The sequence below is a fragment of the Dendropsophus ebraccatus genome, chromosome 9 (assembly GCF_027789765.1).
Source record: "Dendropsophus ebraccatus isolate aDenEbr1 chromosome 9, aDenEbr1.pat, whole genome shotgun sequence".
In the NCBI taxonomy this organism is placed as follows: domain Eukaryota; kingdom Metazoa; phylum Chordata; class Amphibia; order Anura; family Hylidae; genus Dendropsophus; species Dendropsophus ebraccatus.
Window position 1 is genome coordinate 42,763,332 of NC_091462.1, and position 25,948 is coordinate 42,789,279.

General features: G+C 42.5%; 2 protein-coding genes across 7 annotated transcripts in view; one reads left to right on the forward strand and one right to left on the reverse strand.

Moving 5' to 3' along the window:
* The window catches only part of HDAC4 (histone deacetylase 4), a 136,421-nt gene extending 126,747 nt beyond the window's left edge, over positions 1–9,674 (forward strand). For all 6 annotated transcript variants that reach the window (XM_069983101.1, XM_069983102.1, XM_069983103.1 and 3 more), the window contains 6 exons: positions 120–217; positions 549–667; positions 1,447–1,580; positions 3,041–3,125; positions 3,731–3,869; positions 4,966–9,674. In XM_069983101.1, the coding sequence (XP_069839202.1) occupies positions 120–217; positions 549–667; positions 1,447–1,580; positions 3,041–3,125; positions 3,731–3,869; positions 4,966–5,005 (615 nt within the window). In that variant the 3' untranslated portion in view covers positions 5,006–9,674. The remainder of the gene's footprint in view (positions 1–119; positions 218–548; positions 668–1,446; positions 1,581–3,040; positions 3,126–3,730; positions 3,870–4,965) is intronic.
* An 8,163-nt stretch (positions 9,675–17,837) lies between these two features.
* Positions 17,838–25,948, reverse strand: ASB1 (ankyrin repeat and SOCS box containing 1). The gene is made up of 5 exons (XM_069985194.1): positions 25,879–25,948; positions 23,299–23,440; positions 22,340–22,642; positions 20,520–20,902; positions 17,838–18,696 (listed from the first exon to the last, which is right to left on the reverse strand). Exons 1-5 carry the CDS (start codon positions 25,946–25,948, stop codon positions 18,566–18,568), a joined length of 1,029 nt encoding a protein of 342 aa, XP_069841295.1. The 3' UTR covers positions 17,838–18,565.

Below are 25,948 nucleotides of genomic sequence, written 5' to 3' on the forward strand. Positions count from 1 at the left end.
CTTGGCTGCCTCCACAATCTGTACTTGACCAGCTCACTTTAATATTGTGAATTAGCAACCTCTTTTCTTGCAGCTTTATACTTTTATAAAAGTTTGGGTTTTTGTTTCCCTGTGTGAAGGTTGGCGCTGGGGCTGGTGCAGGCTTCAATGTGAACATGGCTTTTACAGGAGGCTTAAATCCACCCATGGGTGATGCAGAGTACTTGGCTGCTTTTAGGTAAGATGAAAGTGCTAGAGTTTTTATATACCCCATATTAGTAAATCCTAGATATATTGGAGGGCATCGGGTATATGGAGATATGCATTCTTGGGGGGGGTCACCTTAATGGACTCTTATTACAATATTAGGCAACCTCTTAGTGTGACATCAGTTCAGAGGTTATGACATATTCCTGTGGGTAGTTTACACAAGACATGCTCAATAAATTCAGTGCATTGTGCATCTGCTTTTATGTTTGACCCCTATGTTATTTTCCAGCTCACGAAACAAAGTGGCATTTTGATCGAAGATCTTGGATACTTATTGAGATGTTTTCTTTTCTGCCCAGGACTGTGGTGCTGCCCATAGCCAATGAGTTTGCCCCAGAAGTTGTTTTGGTGTCTGCCGGATTCGATGCTGTAGAAGGGCATCCAGCTCCTCTGGGCGGGTACAGGGTTTCAGCTAAATGTAAGTTGGTGAGGGTATGATCCCTTGAAGCTGTCTACAGTATATCTAAAATATTTACTGTATATGAAATATGCATGTCAAGATGCGGTGATGGTCACAGACCTACTATGTTTTTACTATCACTTTAATAAAAACTTTTCACATGTCCTAGTATCAAGGCAAAAGTTCTGTTTGCTCAGGGTCTGTATGTTCAGACTCCTACTAATCATTAGGTAGAGCCAGGGATAGAACTCTGACATCCATATTGAAAGTCTATGTAGACAATCTTCTGTATCGAGCCAGGGAGTGAAGTGCCCTATCTAAAGATCAATTTGGGTCTGGACATCCAGACCTTGACCAATAAAAGAGGTTTTCTTGAGTTATTTTTACTTATCCCCTATCCACAGTATAGGGTTTTAGTATGAGGTCGTGGGGGGTCCGACCTATGGGAACCCTGGGGGTCGTTAGAACGGTACCCCAACTCCTCTCTGCTATCTTCAGCCACTCCATAGGGAATAATGCAGCGGCAGGTCATGTGTCGACCTGTGATTCCGTTCAAAACAAAGGCGTCAGGGCACCATTCTAGAGACCCCGGGGGCCCAGAGGTAGGACTTCCCACAATCCCATACTTGTTCCCTTTCCTGTGGATAGTGGAAAAGTAAAAAAATAAAACTCCACAACTCCTTTTAACCATGTCGCTGCACATAATAATGGGGACTTATAATGGGGTCTGTCTGGTTCAGTTAAGGTGTCATTTTAAAAAGAAAAATAGTTCTGATCGCTTTACCTTCCTCCCCAAGGTTTTGGATATTTGACAAAGCAACTTATGGGGCTGGCTGGAGGTCGTGTCATCCTTGCACTGGAGGGAGGCCATGATCTGACAGCGATCTGTGACGCCTCTGAGGCTTGTGTGTCTGCTCTCCTTGGTAATGAGGTATGTAAGGATCTGTGTACATGCTCATGTAATGGTGAAGCAACAAAAAACATTCTCCTAATTGTTTTGCTACGGTTTACAGGGATAGTGTCTCTTCATGCTCGCTTTCCTAAAGGGCATATGGGACATATCATAGCAAGCCCCAAACATCATGGAGCATTAGGACTGAATGACAGGACTTTTTTTAAACAAGAGAGATGAGCAAACCTTGGGTGCACCTGGGTTCATCTGAACCTGAATGCTCTGCATGTCATTACTGGAGGCTGAAGAAGTTGGAAGCAGCCCTAAGGCTTCCTGAAAAACATGGACCCAGCCATGGGCGCCATCCAACTACTCCAGCCACCGGTAACTAAATGCACTGCATTCGGGTTCGGACGAACCAAAGTGTTCTCGAGGTTCACTCATCTCTATTAAAATAAATTCAATGCAAATTTACATCTGGCAGCTTATCCCAGAGCTGGAATGTATGAAAACAATCTTGATGACCTGTATTTTATTGTAGCTGTCTGTACACAAGGGTCATCATCTGATGCTAGTAAAGTGCAACTGCATGAAGAGGCCAGCTGGTGTTGTCTGCCACAGCCAGTGTTGTCTGCTACTAGGGATGAGCAAATTTACAGCAGGAATAAAGTGTACCACTTTGTTAAGATTGACCGCCAGGAAAAGCTGGATCCAGTCCCCGGAAACTGGGAGAAGATTCCCAGGACTGGATCCAGCTTTTCCTGGCACCCAAGGAAGAGCAGCACAGACTGCAAAGCCTGACAAGCTGCTGGTCGATCCTAACAAGGTGCTTTGCCTTTTTCCTCCTGTAAATTTGCTCATCCCTATCCTTTACAGCCAGATCTAGCTGAGCTGTCATTACGTACAGCAGAGTGCATTGCAGCATACACTTTGCTGGTTTACTTGTCATATAGAGATACAAAAAACTTCCTGATGCTATAAGCTTTTACTTTATAGTATTATTGCAGCGCCACCTGCTGGTAAGTACTTAAAACACTGAGGCACATTTTAATAGTGTTGGTTGGGCAGATTTTATACCTGTGAAGTTGCAGAAACACTGTATATATCACAGGTTGTTGTGCACCTCCCAAAATATCAGGTCAGTATAGTTCTTTTCTGACCCTGTTAAAAAGTGTGTGCCACTAGTTTATTCAAGGAACAGAGATTTGAGGGAAAGCCAAAACTATTCTTCTCTAGACTCTCTGAGGACACAGAAGTGTGTACCAAGCTGCTGCCTTCCTCCTATACGGAAAAACTACTATTTTCCACTATTATTAGTCAGTTCGGCTGCTATTTCGCCCACGTGGCGTTGTCACTTTCTCTGAGGAACTGTTTTCAATGACTTGCTTTTTTCTATTTAATACTCTCGGGGCATCTTACATTACGAAGACCATAAGTGAAAATCTGATTTGCTGGGGAAAGCACTGACTTAATCCTTTCCTCTAATTTTATATTAACAGCTAGAGCCGCTCCCGGAGTCCGTCTTACAGCAGAGACCTAACGGCATTGCAGTGAGCTCCATGGAAAAAGTCATTCAAATCCAAGGTGAGTACAGGACTTGCATGCACACGATGCCCATGCTCTGAAATGTATTCACAACATCTTTAAAAGTTATTTTCAACTTTGCATCTCAAGTGCTGAATATATATATATATATATATATATATATATATATATATATATATATATATATATATTATACACACACACACAAGTTGTGTGTGACAAAATAGGTTGTTTAAGAGTGCAGTTGCTTGAAGATGTACGGTAACTGTGTGATCTTTATATAAATGTGCTGCTGTTGTCTTGCATGCCATAAAGTTAAATGGAGCAGCAGCAAGCTTTTTTCTAGCGCAAATTCAACCTGGTGGGACACAGGACCATTTTCCTTGATTGGACCCCCCATAATTCTCTGCTTGGGTTTAATGATCACCGTGCTGACAGACATATCACTTTAATGCAGGTCCAAGCCCCTGTAATGCAGTACGTTCAGAGAGATCTAGTTTACAGCAGATTAAAGTACAAGGTCAGCAGGGTAGTTCCTTTATCTAGATCCTACACTATATAATTTATATAAAGGTTTTCTGAAAAACGTGCAAGCAATGTCTGCACCCAGGCTGATGTGTAATATTTTGTTTCCTTTTGTAAAGGTGAATACTGGCCTTGTTTGCATCAACTTTCTTCAACTATCTCATATTCACTTGTTGAGGCTCAGAAATGCGAGAGTGAAGAAGCTGAGACAGTGACAGCAATGGCGTCCCTATCTGTGGCCGTTCGTCCAGAGCGAAGGTAAGCACTGCTTTAGTTTATGCATGTAGTAAGTGCACAACGATTAGGCTTTGTTCACATCTGTGTGTGAGGCAAGGTTCAAAGCAGAATCCTTGTAAATAATGGGAGGTAAAGTGCTGCATGCAGTTATAATCCTGCAAAATGACAGGCACCACCAGAAAACCCAGCAGACCCAATAAAGTCTATGGGGTCTGTAAGGCGAGGTCTGTGACTGAAACAGCAGCACAAATGTAAACCTAGCCTCTGAGCATGCACTTCTCCTGGCTCCTTCTCTTGACTGGTCATGGTCTGAACACGTGAAACCTGACTAAACAAAACTTACGATGTGTCACCATGACACATCCAAAACTTATTGAAATATGTCAGTGGGCATTTATATGACTGCAGGCCTTTGCTTTCTCTTTGCTAAGAGACAAATAAAACTAAAATTGCTTGAATCTTTCCCAGTCAAGGGCTTTTAACTACCACAGCAGCATTCACAAAAAAAAATCCTGCAGGTACGCCGTCTCTTCTGAAGTAAGTCAGCAACTGAATTCCCAGAAGCTCCACAGTTGTAAGTGTATCACAAAGCAGTCTGTGGCATTTGTGAGAGGTCCCATGCTTGTGCCAGAAGAGACTGCATACCTCCAGGATCTTTTAAGCATATCCTGCAGCGGTTGCCAAATTATAGGTACACTTTATTGAATGTCATGTGATTACAGCAGCCTCTGCGCTGCTTTAAACAGTCTGTTCTGTCTGCAGTGTAAGCTATCATCTTTCAACAGTTTGGAAACTGTATTGCAGCTAACACTGAGATACCTTTGGGGCAAGGAGACACATAGTACCTTTTTACATATCTGTCTGTGCTTCCAGAATGTAGAAAAATTGTTTTTATTCTTCAGTGCAAAGAGGCTTTATCAAGTTTTTGACCTGCTGCAAGCTGTAACACCCTCTCGCTCCCCCTCTCATACCTGACCCTGTTTGGTGCTCATCTTCCAGCTGACTGACTCTTTGCACCAGAGAATAAAAGCATTTTTGTGCAGTACAATTGTGCAACAGAAGTTTCAATTGCCATGCATATAATTGTTATATTACTAAGCTTTTTCCTGCTCTTTAGGACTGAGGATGAACCGATGGATGAAGAACCCCCGCTGTAGCAAAGTGAACGGTGATTGTCCGTTGTGTAATTCCGTACATTTGTTGGGGGTTGCCCCCTCCAATTTCTCCGCCTGTGCTCTGTCTGCAGGAAGACGAGCAGCGACATGGATGTAAAGAACTCTGTGTACATCACATCCACAGAACCACAAACGGCAGCGCACTGTACAATGCACAGCCGCACTGTGCCGTTCCTGGATACAGGAGGCACTGCTCTTACAGGAGCCACTGGCAGCTCTTGCCAAAAATATTTTATTTTCTTCATGATTTTTTTAAACAAATACTAATTCAAAGAAAAACAAGGATAACGTGACCTCTTGAGGGGTCCTCGCAAACAGTTTTGGTGCTTTAACACTCTGCAGCAGATTTACAAGGATCCTGTGTGCGCTGAACAGAGGGTGCCCGTGCTGTGCGGACACTCGTGTAAACCACTCGATTTTTCAGACGTTATTTCTGCATAATGGGGTATATGCAGTGGACTGAAGAGATCCTCTGGAGCCTGTTATCGGAATGAGGGTTTTTTGACTCTGGAACAGAAGCGGGAGGAAGGATTGTGCCTTGTCCATGGATGGAACACACTTTTTTCCATTTTGAATGGTTTTATTACTTTATTGTTTCTAAGGAGTTGAAGGACTTGCCTTAAAACATAAACATCGGTAACCAACAGAAGATGTGACGTCACATTACACGAGCCCTTACGTCCAACCATTGATCCGATGTGACGGGGCAGTGATGGCTAAGGGCACTTGTCTTTGTTTTCTTTTATGATTTCTGGAGTTGCATGTCGTATATACATACGATGACCGGATTGAGTCCTCCACCTGTGAACTGGTTTCTGCAAACATGAACTTTTAAGTGCAACTGAGGATGGTTTTTTAGGTGCATTTTACCATGTGGAGATGCAGGATATGGCCTTTCACTGCGCAGGTAGCATGCATGGCCTGCGCCAATTCCTTTTTAAATGGCTTTTTTTTTCTATTTTACTTTGTGTAAAATTCTTTGAGCAGACATTGCAGCCGCCAGGCAGTACATTACCAGTTTCCATTTCATTTTTTGTAGTAATTCAAAGCTTTATTCACGTTACTTTTTTTTTTTTAATGTAAGGAATGTTTCTCGTGGTAACCTTTTTTTATTATTATTATTATTGAGGGTTTTTCTTTTAGGTTTCTTCACGGGATAATTTAGATTCCAAATTACTCCCTCTGATCTTCCCACCGAGACTTCCTGTATGTATCTAAAATGTGGGGATGGTGTCAGTGGTGAGGTTAATTCTATGACTGAACCATAGAAAGGATGACCATAAAGACTGATCACATGGCTCCTCTGGTTGTATGTATGTAATGGGGACACCTTACCTCACTGGTTACCAGATTAGAGAGCAGTTACTAATTTCCTTAAGGAGACCAACAATGTACTGTATGTGAGCCTTGCTCCTGGGATTGCATGGAGGGAGCAGGGTGCTCTCAGTTTTGGATATAACCTCAATATAGCACTTATTATCCATGCTGAGAGTTGTGGCTGAATTTACAGCAGCATGTGACTCACACCCATTGCCTAACAGATTTCTGGGATGAACCTCCTCACTGTTAGGGGAACAGCATTTTGCTGCCTAGCAGCAGTTTTCAGTGTTCCTCGGCAGCTTCTTCTGGGATTTGGCTGTGTTTTGAATGGTTCTCCAGGGACTGTGCTGCAGGCTGCACCTTGACATATGTTGTTTCCTGTCCTGGCAGCACATGACATGCTTTGGAGTGATAGCCAGGGGGCCCCCCTTAGTGCCCCCCTATGTGTGTCGGGACCCTCACATTGTGCCCTTACTGTGTGTATTTATTATTCATTTCATGGCCGTTCTGTAACTACACTACAGCCTGTGACTGCACAAAACAGCACCGCACTGCACCAAACAGTCTTTTTTTTTTTTTATATTTTATTTAATTTCCTGGTCACACTGTGTGTGGTACTTGCAGTCCCCTTCTCCGCTTCACATGCACCCACTTTTTCAGCCTTCTGAACCTGAAACTTACATGCAAAGTATTGATACTGTCACCTGTGCTGATAACTGCTCTGTATTGAATTTCTTGTTTTCCGCTCTTGACATAATCTGCATGCTTTAAGACTTCTTATGGCATGCACACCTAGACTAAGTATACACTGGATTCGCTCTGAAAGATGTATACAGGTGCTTGATTGTAATACATTCATCTACGGGACACGGTATTTGCATATCATCTGTATTACTTACCATATGTGATTTCATTCAAATATCCAAAACCAGAATTTTGTCTGGTAAATGTATTCATATCCATTGCTGTGTGTGTCATCATACCAGGATTTATTTTTTTTCAGGAATTTTTTTTCTTCATAAATTCTCTCCATATACTGAATGCACCTTTCAGAGCATGGACAGTTGATATCTTTACAGAGATGATTACAGGTAGTGCTCAGCTTTCATGGTGGGTATCATACGGCTAGCATGTGAAGAGTGGCCCTGTTTCCCAGGTGATGTCGGAGGTGCAGTAGGGGGCAATTTTCTTAGACATTACCATTTGTTGTTTTTTTAACTTTCATTCCTTGTTTATTTCTTTTGTTATACTTTTTATACCCCGCACACGCATTTCCACTCATTCCATGTTTTACACATGTATCATTTTGTGTGTGCAAGGGAGGGGCCACACTCCTATTTCTGGGCATTGACCTCCCTATAGATAAAAATAAAAAAAATATATATAAAAGATAATTATATATAGAAATATATATATATGAATCTATTTTTCTAGATTTTACGATATACTTTGAGGTTGCATGAATCAAGCACAGCTCGGTCCTATGTTGTGTAGTTGGTCAGGAAGGAAAAGGCAGAGAATATTGGGATCATTGGCTGAACCTTGGGAAGGACACTTGTTTTATAATTTTTACCTCGATCTTATTGTGTTAGATGCCCCCCCTCTAGTTAAAGCAAAATGGAGTTGTCCAGGAATAGGAAAAAGGGGGCTCCTGTCTGTTGGCTGTGTCTGGTATTGCAGTGAATTGCAATTACCTGCAACCCAATAGTCACGAGTGTAGCTGTGTAGAGATGAGTCTCATTTGAGCATGCTTGAGTTCGATCATTCAGCATTTAAATATCGATGTGCTCATCTCTAATCCTGTGTCTGAATTAAAAAAAAAAAAAAGCAGCACCTTGTCCTAATCCTAAACAACCCCTTTAAGTAAATATAAACTGTCTGCAAATATATATGACCATGGCATGATTTTCAAGAAAGAACATTATCCTGCTTCATATAACTTGGGGTATACATATATCGTAAGGCATAGAGCTGGAATAGTCTTTTACAGGGAGATGGTGCAAGGAATCACATTAGTATTGCTATTTGGTGCATATAGTGGCATCAGTGCATATACAATTTTTGTAGACTAAAACACTATAAGGGGCAGGTAGTAGATGCTACAGCTCTGCAGTAACACTGTGTACCTTCTCTTAGGAGCAGAGAGCATGTCTGACACTTCAAGTCCCTTGCATCCGTCTTGCACACTTTCTCTGCCAAGTTGTTGTTTTATCATACAGTGTTTGCTCTTCTATAGTGTAACCTGCTGTGTCTTCTCCTATAATTGTGACAGCTTGCAGGCAGAGTAGAGAGAACTTTTTTCCATTATAGTCACCATACTATGTTAATATGATGCTAGTGATTTGTGGAGAGTGCCCTGGGACATGGTGCAGCTTTGGCAGTACAGATATTGTAACTCCAGTTACTTCTGTGTTCTTTTATTATGTCACCATTAAAATTAATAGTTTAGGTGGTAGTGGCAAATCCATACCCCCCCCCCCCCTTTTTTTTTTATTCCAAAAAAACTTTGGTCATTCCCAGCATCATCGGTAGTAACACTTATGACCTATTGTAATTTAGGTGAAAGACAATAAACGTGTTGCCTGCCTCTATCCTCTCCTGTCGTTTCATGGCTATGAGCTGCCACCTGTGTCTGTCTGTGATTGTATGTTTACTTCAGAGGTGACCCTCACATAGCAGGCAGCAGTAATCGCTGCCTTTTTACATAGGGGTACGACCATGCTTACCCCACGCTGCCAACGCACTGTGTTTAAAGGAAGGAAAAAGAAACCTCTGGCAAGAGTAGTTTTGTGTGCTGGGCCCTGATGGGGTGCCAGCTTTCTCATACAGACTGGAAAAAGGGATTACATATGTGTCTGACGTGTTTTCATATTCTGAGGGTGACAAGCGTGTGTATATAATTATATATACATAATATAAATATATATAAAAAAAAATTATAAACTTAAGAGAATTTGATGCATCGTTTACCAGATCTTTAATGCGGATCTGTCAGGACGGTTTTATAACTATGAATCCTTTGGGACACTTTGCATTCACCTGCATTTTCTTTGTCAGGTTTCAGCCCATTGTTACAGAAATCTGGGCTTTTTTTCTGCCACTTTTCTGTTCCTCTGTAGGAGCTGAACACTGATTCTCTTTATTTAATTTTTTTTTCTTTTTATTTTATATTGTTTGACATTTTTTATCTACTTTTTCCACTGACTGACTGTGTATTTTTTTCTTTCTGTGACAAGGACATTGGATTTGAACTTTCTTAGCAGTGCAGTATTTTCTACCACATGATGGCAGCGTGTTACTCTTGTGATGTAAATAAAAGAAATGTTACCTATTCCTTGTCTCTGACTTTTCTGTTTATGGGAGGTAGTGTGTTTGAAAATGACAATTGTAGGGGTTGTCCATCTTGAAGTGTTATCCTGCAATACAGCTTATCCTGCCACAGGACAACGATCATCATTGATAAGTATATGTGCCAGCGTGCAGTAGGGGGAGGGATAAAAAAAAAGTATGTGGAATGCTTCTTTAACTTGACCTATAGCAGACAATTGTAAGAAAATTATACATGGCATGCATCAATAGGAGCTGGTAACTAGAATAGCAGCTCACCTAGAAATGATAGGACCTGGACATGATGGTATAACTGTAAAAAAAAAATGAAACGCAGAAGATTATTAAGGTGACTTAACTGTCTCAAATGTTGCCTGAAGATTAACCTAACACCGGACACCAATAAGCCTCGATGTCCCTATAGAAACCCTGGACTAATGTTTCCAAACAGAAACAACAAGGAGGCACCTGGACCAAGAAATAAAATAAATTGCAGAAACTAAATCAAATGGGCATTTCAAGAACATCAAAATACAAGCACAAAGACTGCACACAAAAAAAGCGACCAGAGTAACTAATACAAAACATAGACTAAGACACTGAATTGGAGGTACAAGGGACGTAGTAAAAAAGTGTTCAGAATTTCAAGTACATATGAGAGACGCCCAGAATTTTAAATAATGCTAATAATCTTGTCTAAACTTAATGAATATATGGGAGATTGAGTCGGTGACATCGCTCCTGGGCTCTTGTGTATTCACTAAGTGGTGTCATGACTGGGCAGGTAAAGTGGTGCACAGGAGGCAGTTCCAGTGCCTCGATAAGCTCATGAACACATTCTGATCTGAACACAGAAGCCCGAACAAACAAAAATTATAAAACCTTATATTACTTTATTTTATTACATCCCTCCTTTATACTAGGTAATATGTAATAGGTTCAATTCTTACATACTTCATAAAGCATTTAACATTTATAAAGTGACACCTTCAAACTGCACCCATGACCTCTCCTGACCTGTTTTAGTAGATGCATGCAATGTCCCATTAAATAATTCTGGAACTTTGTGTGCCATTCTCCTGAAAACTAATAAATTAACAACTAGGTATTACCATTTAACATTGGCCGTTGTTGTTTGACACACCCACAATTGGTTACTCCCAGCTGTCCATTAATTTATAAATTAGGAGGAGGAAAAACACAAAGTAAAATAGTTTTATGAGAAAATGCTCCAGAATTGTTATTTCAGGTACTTAATAAAACAGACATTTCAGGAAGAGCTTTCAGGTTCTCTTCAATGTCAGGTGTCTCCAAACACTTATAGAGCAGATCTATGTAAACTGAATAAATTACTAATTGTTCTTATGAAGCATTCCCATGATGTGTCGTGTGATAGTTAAGCAGTTCATTCTCATAGTCCCTGGGAATGGCAAGCACTATAAATCCCAGGCCTGTCAATGGTGAGAACCCTGCACCTGGTAAATACTGCAGCTTCAATCCCATTTAATCCAAGACAGACGGGCGGTGAGATCTGAAAAGAGGGAATAGATGGCGTAAGACTGTGATTCCACAACAAAGTGCTGAAGAAAAAAAAAAAAAAAAACATTCTGGGGGTAATTTATCAATGGTTTAAGTAAAGGTTTTGGTGTTAAATTGTCCAAATTTGTGCATAATTATTTTTTTCCTGTGTTTTTTACACTCCGCATTGGTAATCCCTCCCAGCCTTCAAGAACAGACTTTGTCAAAGTCTTGTGAAGTCCTTTTGCTGCTCAGGCAAATCTGCAATTCAAACTGGTTAAAACGTTAGACTACCTTTACACAACGAAGTTTGTTCCATGCATCTACTACTTTCAGTAAAGTAATATTTTCTTTTCTATAAACACTTCCCTCCAGGACCTTATTTAGTCCTTTAACATACTTAAGGATTTGAATGTATATAGTCTGAGGGAAATGGGGGACATGATCGAAACCTTTAAGTCTTTCCTGATCTGTTTTATGCCTGACACCATTTTTGTAGCCCGTCTTTGGACCCGTTCTATTTTATCAATATCCTTTTTAGGTTCAGTCTCCATAACTGGACACAGTATTCCAGATAATTGAAAGTGTCTTGATTTTTTGCAAAATAAAAAAAAAAATAGTCTAGGCGATTTTAAGAAACTTTGTAATTGGGTTTATTAGGCAAATCTGCCATTATCTGCATTTAAAAAGCCTTTTCTCAGGTCCCCCCCTCGTCTCCTTTCTGTCATCCACTGCTCAGAATCAGGAAATCTCGACTTTTTTTTTATCAGTCTGATCCTGTCTGAGCTATGGAGAGGGGAGGAGGGAGGAGCGAGATTAGTTTGCAGCAGAGAACAAAGGATTACACAGCAGAGGAGCTATTCAGAGTGCTATTCAGAGGTCGGAGAGGTCAGTGGTAACATTAGAGGAGAGAGCCCGGTCATGTAGCTGTAATTTAACTCTTTGTTGTCCTGTTTTGGTGCCTCATCTCCCTGACTCCATAGGAAAACCATGAAGACGGGGAGAGCTTTAAACTGCTTTTTCATGACAAAAATTTTACGGCTAATAAACCCAACTACAAAGATTCTTAAAATGACCTGTACTATTGATTTCTGCAAATAAAATAAAATAAAAATTTTTTGACAGTGACACACTAAGATTAGGTTAATTAAAAACTATAGAGCAAAAACATTGAATGTATTTCATTCTGTGTACAACCCTTACTGACTGTATGAACTCTGTAACTTCCCAAATCATTTCACTGTGAATAAAATCCTAATTCCCTTGTGTCTGGTAGCATTACAGTGGTAATACATACTGTTAGCTAACTTACCACTTGTGTTCCAGATCATGCTTTTAGACCCTTGAGATCCGCATCTTACAAATTCCTCAACATAGGACTTGGGGTCGGTCCCTGAGGCCAATATGTCACTTAGTAAAGCAATGTAGGCGATAGCCAGGCGTAAGGTGTCGATCTTTGAGAGGCGCTTTTCATAGGGGAAAGTTGGCACCTTGCCACGTAATTCTTCGAAAGCAGAATTAATACTCAGCATTCGCCTTCTTTCTCTAATGTTAGCTGCATGTCTGTGCACCTTCACTGAAGGACCCAGGAAGTTCTGTCCATCACAGGATCCATTCCCTTCAGTATCAAGATCAGGCATGGAGATCGGAAAATCAGGCGTGAACTGAGGGATGGAAAGCCATGGAGATAAATGTTCTGGCGAGACATCGAAATCCAAGTTGCAGTCATCCATCTCAAATGGGTAACTATTGCTTAGCTGACTCCACAGCTGTTCTTCACCTGATGATTCTTGGTACCACCCGAAGTCCTCCATTGTATCTGCGGTGATGTGTTCACAAGCAGGACACAATACTGAATGGAGAAGACCAGTCTGGGAGAATTTCCTAGCAGTTACCTTTAAATCCTCCTCAGCCACTCACTGCCTCTTAATGTCATTGTTGTTTTTCCTAAACTAATTAGAAGATGAAACTTCTTTTCAGACCCTGTCAATGAATCTCATTGCTCCTCTATAGACTTTCTCTTTGAAAGTAATGATTGGGGTGTTTAGGATATGGGCAGAGGGCGTAAGAGATAACTTGAAGTGCTCTGGATAGCAGAGGGAGATTGGGTGTCTAGAGGAGCTTGTCAGGAACATATGAGCTTCTTATGTATCTCGGTAATTGGGATCACAACCTCTACACATGGGAATTGTACAGAGTTTTGCAAACAACTTCACTTGTTTTAAGTGAGAACCGTATGGAGCATGTCAGTATTAACAAGTGAGATTAAGACAAGTGTCACTTCATGGTGTTACATGCTGCCAAGAAGGTGTCATTCAGCAAACATGCACAAAGGGCCAGATTTATCAACGTGATAAACTGCATAAACTGCAGCTTGACTAAGGGCCCTATTACACAAGACTAATATCGTGCAGAAAATCATTATCGCTAAAATCTGAGCGATAATTGTCCTGTGTAATTGCAGGCAACAATCGAAAAATCTGATTTAGATCTGACCCTAAAATGATCGTTAATTGTTCTCTGTAATCCAAATCCACTATTAAACCAAAGCAAATTTTGTGTGTGTGTGTGTAAATCCATAATTATTAACAGACAGCCATTAAGAAAGACGGATGTCATTTTCCGGTTGTAGGAACATGACCTCAGTACGGATACTCAAAGAAAGTAATAATGCACACAAAGAAGAAACACATAATTGTCTGTGACCTTATTCTCTGCCGCTGTTCTGAAGGGAAAAAAATTGCAATGAAACATGGATAACATATGGAAATACAGTCTAAAGAACGTCTTAATCCTTAGTCCTTTTTAGACTAAGGCTCCACAAGTGTCGCAAAGTTCCAAACAGTTTCCCCACTCCTGGCATGATATTGATACATCATGCCGTACAGGGAAACAGTCTAGTCCAGGCATTCACCGCCCGTGCTCCACAGAGCGAACAATGAACGTGTGAATCCAGCCTAACAAGACTTCTTTGAATATTACTGCCTAATAGAGATCTTCATAGAACTACATTAAATAAAGCCATTTTAGTTACCAGCATGAGCTACCTGATGTCAGGAGCAGCTGACTAGATGCCAACAGCAGCAGGCGGGCAGCTGTCACTGACAGTTCTGTGTCACTAAGCTCACTTAACCTCCAGGCAATTGTGCCAATATGAATATAAAGCACTGAACTGTAGAATGGTATCAGATACTATATGACTGCAGAGCAAATTCAATGGTGGGAAGAGTTTTTTTGAGGGTCATAACTCTTAGCAGAATCCATCCTAACAATCTTCTTGGGAACCATCTGATACAAAACCCTCTTGCATTTTCCAATTGGGACATGGCATTCCCAGGACTTTTGGCAACACCGCACGTCCACTGGTGATCACAAGGTTTAAGATGCATGTGAGTGGGAACACAGCCTAGGTATTCCTTTTAATGTTTTTAAACATTATATATCATAAAATACTAAAGGCCCTAAACACATTAGAGAAAAGTTGGCTGAAATTGGTAAGTTGGGCCGACTCAAGAACAGATGATGCTTTTATTGTCATGGATGTCCGGCAGTGACTTACACTCCTATCCCCAGTGAAGATACAGACATGCTTAGTCAGAGTATGCACATGATAGGGGAAATGTGTATACCAGCTACTGAAGGAGGTATATCGGTACCTTTACCTGTAATAATCTATCCTGTGCTGCTAAGGGCCATATTACACGGCCCAATATGCTGGATAAGCGAGTGCCAATCTGCTAGATCGCTCTTGCTTACAGAGCCTATAAACTGCTCGATAATCATAGAGCAAGGGCTGTATATAAACATATCATTAGTAGTGTCCATGCAGCCCCTGCCTTTAGTGTAAAATAAACATACCTGTACATGCTCCCAGTGTTCTCGCTTCTGCCCACTCCCCGCAGACAGCGCTGGAACTTCTGACCAATTTCTTCAGTGGCAGGCCACTCAGCCAATCACAGGCCAGGGCACTGTTCTGCCTCGGCCAATGATTGGCTGAGCGGCCTATCACTTCAGAGACCGACTAAGACCTTGCAGCAGCCGTGGTGAGTGGAAGAGCACCAGCAGCATGGGGAAGTAAGTATGTATAAAGTTTATATATATATAATTTTTTTTTTTTTTTTTTACACATTTATTAGCCTTCAGCTGTGTATCACTATTACATGTAGCAATGTGCACTTTTTAGGCAGGATTACAAGACAGGATCAGCTGATCGTTGTCTTTTTCACATGGAGCCTGATTTGTGTAATCGAGCCCCAAATGCCGTCTGTTACTAACAGAGATACACTCTGCATGCTCTTTACTGACGCAATTTGTCTAAAATTTTGAACAAAAAACAGGATGGCTATATCTACATTACAAATGTGCTTTAATAGCGCATATTACCAAAGCTGTGCAAAAGAATTTTTCATAATCTTATATAATTTACAGAAAACACTAAAACCAATACTGCTGCATATGATTCTATATATGGGGAGTTGTTAGCGCTGTGGATTTCGGTGTGCAGTCTGAAGCAATCCACCAGCGACCATTAATCAGGTGAAGGGCAAAAGACACTTCCGTCATTGCCTCATTTATCTGTATGCAGAAAGTCATGGGCTTCTAGTCAAAACAGCCCCATTCAGATGAATGGAATGGTTTTTCAGCTGCACAAGTCTGTCACGTGTGAACACACCCTAATCAAGCCATGTTATACTTATGGACCTGTTTGTAAACAACAAATCACTTGTCTAAATTAATGTGTCTTATTGGAGATGACCTATAGCTAATAGTATGTTCTCCTTGCAAAGCATAGTGATATTAATAGCATTCCCTATATAATCTCCTGACCTCATAACAGGGCTATGTACAGAAAGAAGTACTGTGTTAATCCCCTTTTAGAGTAGCCAGTATCATACACACCAAACATTGCTGCTTTTGCCACAATCCCCGTTCACCTATCCCGGCATATGCGCATCAATCACCTGATCCTGATTTTTTTTTTTTTTTTTTTGGTCGTTGGTGCTTTAGCTGTTAGCGATTTCTTATAATTAATTTTTTGTGAGTGGTCTGTGCTTAAAGGTGTAGTGTGGCGCTAAACAATTATTCACAAAATAACACACATTACAAAGTTATACATGTTATACAAAGTTATAATGTATGTTATGTATGTAAATGGCCCCCTTCCCCGTGTTCCCCCCCACCCACGCTATACCCGGAAGTGTGGTGCATTATACTCCGCATCTCGTCTCGACCCCCGTCCGCCATCTTGGGACAATGACGTAGTCTTCGGGAGGCCGGCCGAACCGCTCCCTCCCTCATGCTGGCCCCCCTCTGGCGCGTCATAACTGTGCTCAGCTGCAATTGGCTGAGCACAGTTATGCTCAGCCAATCGCGGCTGAGCTGCTGATGACGTGGCAGAGGGGGGGCAGCATAAGGGACGGAGGGAGCGGTTCGGCAGGCCTCCCGAAGACTACGTCATTGTCCCAAGATGGCGGACGGGGGTCGAGACGAGATGCGAGGTATAGTGCATCACACTTCCGGGTATAGCGTGGGTGGGGGGAACACGGGGAAGGGGGCCATTTACATACATAACATACATTACAAAGTTGTTTAACTTTGTAATGTGTGTTATTTTGTGAATAAGGGCCCTTGCACACTGAGCAATTCTCGAGGAATTGTAGCTGAAAGACTTCTGCTTGAAATTCCTCACCTATTCTGCTCTGGCAGAATTTGAGCGGAATTCGGGCGGAATTTGAGCGGAATCCGCGCGGAAATCAAGCGGAATGCAAGCGGAATTACCAGCAGAATTCAAACCCTATTGACTTCTATAGGATTCCTCTAGCGGAATCCGCCCAAAGAATTGACATGTACATTCTTTGGGCGGAATGCGGATTCTGCGCGGAATTCCGGACGGAAATTTACTCTGTGTGCACGGGCAGTCGGAAATCCCATTGTTCTCTATGGAAAGAGCAATGTTGCATTTACACGGGCGGAATTCCACGCGGATTCCGCCCGCTTTTTATGGCGGAATTCGGGCAGAATTCCGCGAGAATTGCTCAGTGTGCACGCACCCTAAGTGTTTAGTGCCGCAGTACCCCTTTAAGGCCTTTTTACACAATAATGAGCGATTAGTTTGCTCATCACATCTTCACATCACATCTAAAATTTATTACTATTGGGCGCACATCTACCTGTGTAAACGCGATGTGCGGCCAACAGAAATATGTTTAAATGATCGCACGAACAATCTTTTTAAGGCACTGTAAAGGAGCGCCAATCTTGCTGATCAACATTTGGTGGTGTCCTTGAACAGTCCTATATTGGGCCATGTAAAAGAACCCTTAGGGCATTCGGCTAATCTTTGTTCCATGTAATAGAGACAACAATCAGCCAATGACAACAATAATTGCCTGATCGTGTCTTTAGGTCCACACCTTAAGTCCTTGGCCGCCGACCACTAGAGATGAGCGAACCTGGAGCATGCTCGAGTCCATCCGAACCTGATCGTTCGGCATTTGATTAGCTGGGGCTGCTGAAGTCGTATAAAGCTCTAAGGTTGTCTGGAAAACATGGATACAGCCAATGACTATATCCATGTTTTCCACATAGCCTTAGGGCTTTATCCAACTTCAGCAGCCACCGCTAATCAAATGCCGAACGATCAGGTTCGGATGGACTCGAGCATGTTCCAGGTTCGCTCATCTCTATTGACCATGCATTGCTGTGTGTAATAGCGGTGCACGGCCGACAGCTAACGATTGAATAAACTGTTATACATTATCTCTCCAAGCTCCCAGCCTTCTCCTGCCCTCTGCTTTCACTCCCGACCAGTGTTTGGCTGAACGGCCTGTCAGCTCAGTCAGTCCGTCCTGAAGCTGCAGCCACGTTGCCAGGAGTGAAAGCAGAGGGCAGGAGAAGACCGGGAGCATGGAGAGGTAATGTATAACAGTTTAGGGCAAGGGCTACACCGACATCGCCAACAATCTCCGTGCAGCCCTTGCTAAACGATCAACGAGCCGTGTAATAGGCTCAGTAAACAAACCCCAATCTAGCAGATCGACGCTTGTTACAATATTGATCAGGCCGCCATCGACTCATCTAATAGGACTCTTACAGTCAGCAGTCTGAACAAGCTCAATGGCTGTTTCTGGATTCCAGACTCCCAAAAGATAATGCAGCCAAGCTGTCACGGATCATAACTCTGCCTGAACAGAGTGGCACTAAAAGAAGCCTGGAGAAAAAAATATAACAGGTAAGCATCAACACGGTGCTGGAGTAAGACACTCTCACTGTGATGAGAAACCTTCCTGTAGCTAAAAATAAAATGTCCTCATACGTTCCCTTCAGCTTGTGAGGAATCTGCATCTATGCAGCTTCAGATTAGATATGTTGGTTGTGTTACTGCTCATAGAGAAGGAAACGGATCAAACGATGAGGAACGGGAAGGCTGCAAACTAAATGGAGTCTTTGCTTTCCAATCACTCTTCTCACAGCAATACGACAAAGACTAGACAAGGTCCGTGGGCAACCTGCAATAGAGAAGACTGTGATATAGATTTTATAGGTTTTACCAAACTGCAATTCAATATCTTATATAGTGCAATATGTATAACAAATAATAAGACTGCAAAGCATAGATCATCTCTGAAGCCCATTTAAGGGTCTGCTGCCACAACATCTATCTTTGGCCATTTTACGGACGTCATAACAGTATTTAACAAATACGGCAAGAGTACCGTAAAACGGCCAAAGACAGACGTTGTGGGAACATAGCCTTATAGATTATATACAGATATGATCTACTTAAAATAGATGAGTAACTTTATAATACACTGAAACTCTTGAGCTGATTTTGAGCTAGAGCCTATAACACAGTCCGCTGCTGTATTCACTGACAAGTGATTACCAACAAAAATGTATTTGCTGTGTGTACAACTTTGGTGATGAGATCAACAGTGTAAATCTACGATGTAACAAACTTATATTTGCATTTGGAATTTTCATATGATCTGTAAAAAGTTACTATAAGTTGATAAATTGCTATGTGTAAACATTATATATTCTATTCCCAATGATGCTACATAGACATCAAATGTTGTATCTTTAAAGGGGTATTCTGCCCAGCCAATATCCAAATAATTACTTCCAAGGCCCACTTGGTTTATACCACTCCCCCCCCCCCCCATGCTTCTCATTAAAGTCTCCCTTTTGCTATAACTTTCTAAATCAACAGCAGTGATATAAAGCAAGTTTGCAATTTACATTCATTATTTTTGTTGTTATCATGCTGTAAAACAAAGCTATACTTACCAGATATCCAGGTCCATTCTCCTGAAGGCAGATTTCCAGCCAGTACAGAGAGTCATGGCTTATAGGGACTTCCTGTTTTCTGAGGGAAAAAAAGTCAGGAAACAGGAAGTGCCCTGTTTTCCATAATAACTAAAAAATAAATAATGAATGTAAATTGCAGTTATTATGGAAAACAGGGCACTTCCTGTTTCCTGACTTTTTTTCCCCTCAGAAAACAGGAAGTCCCTATAAGCCATGACTCTCTGTACTGGCTGGAAATCTGCCTTCAGGAGACTGGACCTGGATTTCTGGTAAGTACAACTTTGTTTTACAGCATGATAACAACAAAAATAATGAATGTAAATTGCAAACTTGCTTTATTTCACATCTACTGTTGATTTAGATTTTGAAAGTTATAACGACAGGGACACTTTAAGCTATCGCCCACCAGTATGGAGAAAGGCACGCTCACTGACCATCCCAAAGCCTTGATGTCTGTAATTCATGTCCTCCAGCTCTGCAGTAGGCTGAGTTGTAAGTGTTAACCCAGTCCACTACAGACTGAGAACATGTGATCCACATCACGGATGGGAGGGGAAAGAGGAAGAAGCAAGACGGAGAGGAATCCATCCAGCAGGTTTTCTGCGTCTTGAGAAGGTTAGTGCAATGAAGAAGCTCAGGAAAGGTGCATGTAGAGCTGACTACTACTGAATGAATAAAAAAAAAAAAAAAAAAAAAAAAAAAAAAAGATTTTGAGCAGAATACCCCTTTAAGAAATCTTGATATGTAATGTGTTTAAAAACTTGGGCTTTGTTTACACTTGAATTGGAAGCTTTGTCACAAAAGCCGTAAGATTTGAAAGGAATATAGCTACATGAAGCATAATTGTTCCTGTTAAAATGGACAGAGCCCAGTTAGTTTATGTTCACATGTAGAGTATATGCTGCAGATTTTATATAAGGAAATCTTCACTATGGAGGTGTAGGGCGCTATCATTCATGTGACCGCATGTATCCTATATTATGTTTTGTAACTGGGTATATACTGTAAATGCAGGACGCACATTTTGCTTCTCTGAAAACTTGCAGGGCCTCAGGGTTCACTTTCTTTCTGGAGTGCTCTTCACAAGTTGGTTCCTTGCACAAAAGGTTCAGATTGGCTCCAAAGTCAATGAGCAGCTGAACGTACTGCCTGTCACAGCCATGACGCAGAACTGCCTCCAGCAGGCAAGATGGGGATGAGCGTACAAGATTTTCTTCACGCACTGGACTCCAACTATTGTAGTCAGGATTGGCACCAGCCTGGAGCAAGAGGCGGAAGCACTGGAGGTTGTCATAGGCCGCACTTATGTACAGTGGGGTGCAGGTTAAAGATGTCAGAACTCGCGGTGGTGAAGAACCAGAACCACATGACAGCTGACGGTCGACATCCACATCTGCACCATATCTGGAGACAAGAAAGAACTTGTAAGCAAATTGTATGTATGAATGAGTATTGAATGAGGACTAAAAAAAAAGTCCCTAGGTAAGGCTAGTCAATAGTTACATCCCTGCTGAACAAAGCCTGAAATGTCTGGGTGTGTCTGTCAGTCTTGCTTGGGTTTATAAAAGGGTTTGGTTTTGTGTGGGGCTAATTGTTTCCTAAAGACGGTATATTTTGCCCTATACTGAGGGTCTACCATTGTAAAATTTTTCCGTATTACATACCTATGTGGATCCATGCCTGGTTAGCTTCATTTCCAAACAATTCATTGAATCTCTAAAGTGTCGCCATTTGGATTTCTTTATTCAATATATGTTCAATTATTTAGCAAAATATGTTAATAAATAGAACCTTAGACCCCTAAAGGCCCTTTTACATGGAAAGGTGTGTTGCTAGAAAAACTCCTGATCGCATTTTTTGTGCTGCGGTAAAATTCATCACTATTGGCCGCACATCTCCCTGTGTAAATAGCGGATGTGCGGCCAATAGTAATACGTTTAAATGACTACACGAAAGGAACAGCAAAATAACCACACAAACAAGTGCTGATCAGCGAGATTGCCACTCGTCTGTGGCCGCAAATGGCAAAAGATTGCAACTAGAGATGAGCGAACCGGGTTCGAGTCCATCCGAACCTGAACGATCGGTATTTGGATTAGCTGGGGCTGCTGAACTTGGATAAAGCTCTAAGGTTGTCTGGAAAACATGGATACAGCCAATGACTATATCCATGTTTTCCACATAGCCTTAGGGCTTTATCCAAGTTCAGCAGCCACCGCTAATCACATGCCGAACGATCAGGTTCGGATCGACTCGAGCATGCTCCAGGTTCGCTCATCTCTAATTGCAACATTTAAAAGGCAGTGGCCAATAACATTCAGTTCTATTATAATAGATATATAGGGTGGTTCAACGTGATTTCCAGTGGTGAAATGGCAGATGTCTAGGCGGTGGTCCAGACATGTCACACCATATTCTGATGAATGCCAGCACAACATTGGTGAATTGTTGTTTTCATCTGGATGTTTGCCGATACCTGGTTGAAACTCTACCATAACATTGGATCGGCTTTGCCAGAAATTAACCATAAATGTTGCACTGGCCCGCACGATCACCACATCTAACAACCTGCAAATACTTTCTAAAGCGATACATAAAGGACATCCCCCATCTTGAGGATCTGAGACAACACATCACTATAATATAATACAAACCAATACCAACATCCCTTTTGAATCACCCTGTAATATAAAGAAAGTTTCAGATTCCTAAAGTTGTTGGAATAAGTGGTATGGGGATATGCAGGACAATTCCCCAAATCCAGGACATGCCTACATCATGGCGGTAGTGATGCACCATACAAGTAACACATTAGGTACATACATGTGCACGTAGACTCACCGGATTAGCTCTTGTAATATTTCAGTGTGGCCCACACGAGCAGCATGGTATACAGGAGAGCTCCTGTTATGTGGACTCCCATTGGGATCTGCTCCGGCCTTCAGAAGAACTTGCACACAGTCCAAGTGTCCATTTTCTGTGGCTACAAACAGGGGTGTTTGCCCTTTAACATCGACCAGTTCCAGCTGTGCCCCAAAATCAATAAGGAGAGCTACACAGTCCGCATGGCCGGCGGTGGCCGCAATACGGAGTGGGGAGCAGGGCAGCCATCCACTGCACCACACAGACTTCTCATTGATACGTCTGGAGTAAAGGATATGTTACAGAGTTGCAGTCAGTTCCCAATGCAAATGTAATATAAAAAACAAAAACAATTAAATGACATGAAATAAAGGGCAAGTAAATGCAGACAGACTACTGTATAACACTTCATGTAGTCATGAAACCAAGTAAAGGTATACAAGTTTACAAGTGTAACAGTTATTTATATATATATTTTTTTTTTTGCAGAAATCAATACCACAAGTGATTTTAACAAACTGTGCAATAGGGTTTATTAGGCAAAAAAGCCTCTTTCTGTACTCAAAAAGCTGTTTTGCAGCCTCCCCCTATCACTCACTATCAGGCAAAGCCGTCTTCATTGCAGAGGAGCAAAGTGAAAACGGGTTTGCTGACTTCATTATAACCTATGGAGGGGTAGAGGTCAAGGGGAATGAGTGAGCAGGAAGAGCAGAGAAGCAGCTGTACAGTTTGGAGACTGGGCACAGAAACGCTGGCTTCACATGCTGGATGTTACTGTGTTGTGAAAAAGAGGTATATAACAGTCTATACCGGCCCAATGGAGCACAGAGAACGTCCATTTTGCCTCTAATGGCAGTAACATATTCTACAGCGCTGTACTGAGATTATTATGATTTGCTTTGTATATTCTCTGCATCCTTTGTAACAAAAAGCCTTACCTCAGGAACCTTTCCTCCTGTAAGAAGGTCCTCAGAGTATCGATGTCCCCCACACAGGCTGCGTTATGTAGCAGTGTGTCCTGGCATTGCTCCAGATCATGGTCACAGTACTGATCTTGCAGCCAGGCCTTCAGGTTCCGTCCTGCAGGGAGACAGACATGAAGAGCCGCTATCCCCCCGACTCACGATACTAGACCTAGTAGCAGCATAAATAAGATAAATGACTGCTTGAGCCGCCTCCCAGGTCTGCCATGTAATTGTTCACACCGTAGAGCTGTGTGACCCATCTGTATTATTTGGCTGGGTCTGTACCGTACAGTCGTCTGACTTCCATAAATCATCCCGGCCTGTGACCAGATGTTATTTCTGTAATTACCATATTGGACGCTCGGCTTTAATGCCCTGCGGTGCTGTTCTGACATTCTGCATTTGTCACTGTACATATGCTGCAGTCTACAGTGCGAAGGAAACTTGCTGCACTCACTGTAAAGTTCCCAGTTTTAGATGCAATCATTTATCCGGTCCTATAAGAACATTAGAGGTAATACTTACTTTACATCCAATAGGCCACAACTAGAACTGGTGAATTACCCCAGATCTCTGTCCCCAGTACAGAGAATAATGTTATATTCAGCAACACAGCAACTCAGGTTGTGTAATAGAGGATCTATCCTTAGCGCCTCTGCTGTACATGCCAGGAACTGCATGGAGTGGGCTCAGGAGCTTAGCACATCCACACCTGCTGTTTATTACAGCCAACACTGGCACAGCAACCAAACTGATTCCCTACATTTAAAGGGATACTTCAAAACTTTTTTTTAAATATTGCTGCCCTTACACACCAGATAATAATAATCTTATTCTTACCTCTCCACGCTCCCCCAGTGTCCTCCAGTGGTGTCTCCCTGCTGACCTCTGCCACTTCTAATCCTAACTTTGCTCGGCCAATCACTGACTGAGATGGGACGGTGCTATGTCCGGTGATTGGCTGGGTGGGCTGTCACTGGAAGGATAAGTTAGGATCAGAAGTGGCAGCGGTCAGTGGGGGAAACTGGAGATGAAACTGGGGGAGCATGAACAGGTACGAATAACATGTTTATTATGATATATATATATATATATGGGCAGCAACATATAAAAAGTGCCGGACTACCCCTTTAATCACTTAGGTGCCACAGTCTATGGCACATCCAGCATCTGACTCCTGCCGCCTCATCTCTCCCCCAGGACACCATTGTCTTGTCACTAGTGATGAACCAACATCCCAATGTTTGGTTCGGATCCCGAACACCAATTTTTTTAAATCATGATCGGTTTCGTGTTCGCGGAACATTCACAAACAAATAACAAACGTACAGCGTAAGTTTTGGTCCGCGCACATGGGGACAGATTATCAGGTGCAAAGGGTAAATTTAATTGCGTACGTCTGCAAGTTTGAAAATTATCGTTATAACCATTCTGATTATCAAACAAATTGTTCGTGGTCGGGGAACATGAACATCTAGCGTCATGTTAGTACGAACATATGAACGTGTTCGCCAATCACCAGTTGTCACAGACATGGAGCCTCAGAGATGGAAGACACAGTAAAAGCAATGGAAAACTAAAAAGTTATGGCGGCTCATGGAAGGTGAACTGGAAAAAGTGGATTATCCCCACCCCTGAATGCAGCGCCCCCTCACAGGCATGACTAGAGGGGTACGGCGAGTCACCTGACTAGAGGGCAATGGGGACAGTCACCTGACTGGAGGGGTACGGGGAGTCACTTGACTAGAGGGGAATGGGGACAGTCACCTGACTAGAGGGGTATGGGGACAGTCACCTGACTAGAGGGGAATGGGGAGTCACCTGACTAGAGGGGAATGGGGAGTCACCTGACTAGAGGGGAATGGGGACAGTCACCTGACTAGAGGGGTACGGTGAGTCACCTGACTAGAGGGGAATGTGGACAGTCACCTGACTAGAGGGGAATGGGGACAGTCACCTGACTAGAGGGGTACGGCGAGTCACCTGACTAGAGGGGAATGGGGACAGTCACCTGACTAGAGGGAAATGGGGACAGTCACCTGACTAGAGGGGAATGGGGACAGTCACCTGACTAGAGGGGAATGGGGACAGTCACATGACTAGAGGGGATTGGGGAGTCACCTGACTAGAGGGGTACGGCGAGTCACCTGACTAGAGGGCAATGGGGAGTCACATGACTAGAGGGGATTGGTGAGTCACCTGACTAGAGGGGAATAGGGACAGTCACATGACTAGAGGGCAATGGGGAGTCACATGACTAGAGGGGAATGGGGACAGTCACGTGACATGACGCCAGCACAAGCTCCATAGTTGCTGTGTGAATTCGCACTAAAGTTGCAGTCACCTCAGGACATTGCCGTCCCAGCACCTCTATAATAAGTGTATGAGCCCTCTGTGCAGGCTGTATGGCCGCCTCTGTGGGGCATAGGGCAGGTTCGTGCCGCCTTATGACGCGTATATGCGGTATATAGCCTATATATATACGGAGGCCGCAGGTGGTCATGTCTCGTCAGCAGTGAGGCAGGTGTGTACGGACAGGTGCGCTTCTCTTACCCACTCTAGGGAGCCCTTCAACACCCCGCTCTGCCCCTCTCTCATCCTCCTCCATCAGGACTCTGCGCAT